At 36.8% G+C, this 4,652-nt stretch overlaps 1 protein-coding gene across 1 annotated transcript; it reads right to left on the bottom strand.

The window, feature by feature from the left end:
• Positions 1–546: 546 nt before the first annotated feature.
• LOC122004673 (clumping factor A-like) lies at positions 547–2,822 on the bottom strand. Its single transcript, XM_042559524.1, has 3 exons — positions 2,604–2,822; positions 2,479–2,482; positions 547–647 (listed from the first exon to the last, which is right to left on the bottom strand). The coding sequence occupies exons 1-3, from the start codon at positions 2,820–2,822 to the stop codon at positions 547–549; spliced, it is 324 nt and encodes a 107-aa protein (XP_042415458.1).
• Between the last annotated feature and the right edge of the window lie 1,830 nt (positions 2,823–4,652).

The following is a 4,652-nucleotide window of genomic DNA, read 5'->3' as shown; positions in this document are numbered from 1 at the left end:
ATCGGACACATTGACGTTTGAAAAACTACTGAGAAAAATATATTAGGTAAAAAAAATATTTGAGGACATATATAACATTTATCAGACACATTCAAGAAATCTTTTTTACCGGACTACAGAAAACATTCAAGAAGTTATTTCATAGAGGATTCTTTTTTATCGCCATACAAAAAACATTAAGAACCTATCATCTTCCCCGCAAAGACCGTTCTGTACCTAGCTGTTGATATTTACCAGCAAGTCCGGTTCGGAGGCTGAGGGAGGCGTTTGCGTCATCGTCTGAGTCTCCGGGTTTGCATCTGAGTAGTCTGCGATTGAGTCTGCTTTTGCGTCGCCGTCGTCTTCTGTGTCGTTGTTGTAGATTGTGTCTATGATTGCATCATCGTCCATTGTGTCTGGGTCATCGGAGTCCGAGTCAGCGTCATCGGACTCTGACTCTGAGTCCGTGTCATCGGAATCTGAGTCGTCGGCATCGAAGGTTCAACCGCCGGCTGCGTCGTTGTCTGCGTGGTTTGTGTCTGATAAGTCTGCATCGGCATGGAGGGTTCAAAGGTCGTCGTCATCTGTGTCTGCGAAGTCGTAGGCGTCGGCGTCGTCTGAGTAGTCCGCGTCGGCGTGGACGGTTCGGAGGCCGTCGTCGTCTATGTCTGTAAAGTAGGGGTTTGCGTATGGGTTTGGGTATAGCTGCTATGGCGCCGGGGGGCACGGGCCATTGGAGGGTGGAGGGTGGAGGGTTGGGGGTTGGGGGTTGGGGGTTGGGGATTGGGGAGATATTTATATGCAGATTTGGATGACGAACAAGATTGCCATTTTAATTGTAACGGACTCTTGTCCAAGATTCCAAGAAGCCTGCAAGGAGTGCCACTATTTTTCTTGATTCTTATTCTGATAATTGAGAAGGTGGGAAGCGGTAAGGTTTCTCCGGTGAGGGGATCAGACACTACAAAAAAAAACAGTCTTTTAGGGACGAATGTTTGCGACGAATTTATTTTTCGTCCCAAACTTTCCAACAAAATTTACGACAAAATAATAATTTGTTGCAAATTAGCAACAAATTTAGCAATGAAAATAATTTGTTGCAAATTAGCAACGAAACAAATTTTGTTGTAAAGTTTGGGACAAGAAATAAAATTTGTTGCAAAATGTGCAACGAATAATAATTACGTCGCAAATTTTGCAATGAAAAATATTTTAGTTGCAAATATTGCAACGAAAATATTATTCGTTGGAAATATTTCCAACGAATTTTCTGATTCGTTGGGAATTTCCAACGAATTCGAGATTCGTTGGAAAGTATACAATTACCTAAATTCACGGTTGATGGACTTAGAGATCTCGGAATCGAATGAAACAAGTTTCTATGCGCTCCTCATGGTCTCCTGATTCTATAAATGAGGTCAAATATTTTTTTTTTTGACATAGGATGATTTTTTTCATATCTAGGTCAATTAGATGAATTTTAATGTTCGTTGAATTTATAAAGTGTTAGAATTTTAAATCTAATTGATCTAGTTGAACTTGTAAGATTTACAAAATAATGTTCGAATGCTCAGAATGAGACGAAATTAAATTGTATGCATTCGTAAAGTTTTCATGATTATATCCATGAGTTAAAAAAATTTTAGAGGCAATGTATTTTGATTTGTGAATTTTTAAACCCGAATTACATTTATCGGACACATTGATGTTTGAAAAATTATTGAGAAAAATATATTAGGTAAAAAAACTATTTGAGGATATATATAAAATTAGGATAAATAGAGGAACACATAGAAACTTGTTTCATCCGATTCCGAGATCTCTAAGTCCATCAACCGTTAATTTTAGGAAATTTGAAACTTTCCAACGAATCTCTAATTCGTTGGAAATTCCCAACTAATCAGAAAATTCGTTGGAAATTTCCATCAAATCTGCAAATTTGTTGGAAATATTTCCAACGAATTTTTTGATTCGTTGGGAATTTCCAACGAATTCGTGATTCGTTGGAAAGTATACAATTTCCTAAATTCACGGTTGATGGACCTAGAGATCTCGGAATCGGATGAAACAAGTTTCTATGTGCTCCTCTTGGACTCCTGATTCTATAAATGAGGTCAAATATATTTTTTTGACATAGGATGATTTTTTTCACATCTAGGTCAATTAGATGAATTTTAATGCTCGTTGAATTTATAAAGTGTTAGAATTTTAAATCTAATTGATCTAGTTGAACTTGTAAGATTTACAAAATAATGTTCGAGTGCTCAGAACGAGACGAAATCAAATTGTATGCGTTCGTAAAGTTTTCATGATTATATCCATACATTAATTAAAAAAAAATTAGAGACAATGTATTTTGATTTGTGAATTTTTAAACCCGAATTACATTTATCGGACACATTGATGTTTGAAAAATTACTGAGAAAAATATATTAGGTAAAAAAAATATTTGAGGACATATATAACATTTATCGGACACATTCAAGAAATCGTTTTTACCGGACTACAGAAAACATTCAAGAAGTTATTTCACAGAGGATTCTTTTTTATCGGAATACAAAAACCATTAAGAACCTATCATCTTCCCCTCAAAGACCGTTCTGTACCTAGCTGTTGATATTTACTAGCAAGTCCGGTTTGGAGGCTGAGGGAGGCGTTTGCGTCATCGTCTGAGTCTCCGGGTTTGCATCTGAGTAGTCTGCGATTGAGTCTGCTTTTGCGTCGTCGTCGCCGTCGTCTTCTGTGTCGTCGTCGTAGATTGTATCTGTGATTGCGTCGTCGTCCATTGTGTCTGGGTCATCGGAGTCCGAGTCAGCATCATCGGACTCTGACTCTGAGTCCATGTCATCGGAATCTGAGTCGTCGGCATCGAAGGTTCAACCGCCGGCTGCGTCATTGTCTGCGTGGTTTGTGTATGAGAAGTCTACATCGGCATGGAGGGTTCAGAGGTCGTCGTCATCTGTTTCTGCGAAGTCGTAGGCGTCGGCGTCGTCTGAGTAGTCCGCGTCGGTGTGGAAGGTTCAGAGGCCGTCGTCGTCTGTGTCTGTAAAGTAGGGGTTTGCGTATAGCTGCTATGGCGCCGGGGGGCACGGGCCATTGGAGGGTGGAGGGTGGAGGGTGGAGGGTGGAGGGTGGAGGGTTGGGGGTTGGGGGTTGGGGGTTGGGGAGAGATTTATATGCAGATTTGGATGATGAACAAAATTGTCGTTTTAATTGTAACGGACCCTTGTCCAAGATTCCGAGAAGCCTGGAAGGAGTGTCACTATTTTTCTTGATTCTTATTCTGATAATTGAGAAGGTGGGAAGCGGTAAGGTTTCTCCGGGGAGGGGATCAGACACTACAAAAAAAAACAATCTTTTAGGGACGAATGTTTGCGACGAATTTATTTTTCGTCCCAAACTTCCCAACAAAATTTACGACAAAATAATAATTTGTTGCAAATTAACAACAAATTTAGCAACAAAAATAATTTGTTGCAAATTAGCAACGAAACTTATTTTGTCACAAATTTTGTTGTAAAGTTTGGGACAAGAAATAAAATTTGTTGCTAAATTTGCAACAAATAATAATTACGTCGCAAATTTTGCAATGAAAAATATTTTAGTTGCAAATATTGCAACGAAAATATTATTCGTTGGAAATATTTCCAACGAATTTTCTGATTCGTTGGGAATTTCCAACGAATTCAAGATTCATTGGAAAGTATACAATTTCCTAAATTCACGGTTGATGGACCTAGAGATCTCGGAATCGAATGAAACAAGTTTTTATGCGCTCCTCATGGTCTCCTGATTCTATAAATGAGGTCAAATATATTTTTTTGACATAAGATGATTTTTTTCACATCTAGGTCAATTAGATGAATTTTAATGTTCGTTGAATTTATAAAGTGTTAGAATTTTAAATCTAATTGATCTAGTTGAACTTGTAAGATTTACAAAATAATGTTCGAGTGCTCAGAATGAGACAAAATTAAATTGTATGTGTTCGTAAAGTTTTCATGATTATATCCATGAATTAAAAAAATTTTAGAGGAAATGTATTTTGATTTGTGAATTTTTAAACCCGAATTACATTTATTGGACACATTGATGTTTGAAAAATTATTGAGAAAAATATATTAGGTAAAAAAAATATTTGAGGACATATATAAAATTAGGATAAATAGAGGAGCACGTAGAAACTTGTTTCATCCGATTCCAAGATCTCTAAGTCCATCAACCGTTAATTTTAGGAAATTTGAAACTTTCCAACGAATCTCTAATTCGTTGGAAATTCCCAACTAATCAGAAAATTCGTTGGAAATTACCAACAAATCTGAAAATTTGTTGGAAATATTTCCAATGAATTTTTTGATTCGTTGGGAATTTCCAACGAATTTGAGATCCATTGGAAAGTATACAATTTCCTAAATTCACGGTTGATGGACCTAGAGATTTCGGAATCGGATGAAACAAGTTTCTATGTGCTCCTCTTGGACTCCTGATTCTATAAATGAGGTCAAATATATTTTTTTGACATAGGATGATTTTTTTCACATCCAGGTCAATTAGATGAATTTTAATGTTCGTTGAATTTATAAAGTGTTAGAATTTTAAATCTAATTGATCTAGTTGAACTTGTAAGATTTACAAAATAATGTTCGAGTACTCAGAACGAGATGAAATTAGAT

The sequence above is a fragment of the Zingiber officinale genome, chromosome 7B (genome assembly GCF_018446385.1).
Source record: "Zingiber officinale cultivar Zhangliang chromosome 7B, Zo_v1.1, whole genome shotgun sequence".
Classification (NCBI taxonomy): Eukaryota; Viridiplantae; Streptophyta; class Magnoliopsida; order Zingiberales; family Zingiberaceae; genus Zingiber; species Zingiber officinale.
Note: the sequence above shows the minus strand (reverse complement) of the source record. Positions and strands in the feature narration are given on the sequence as shown.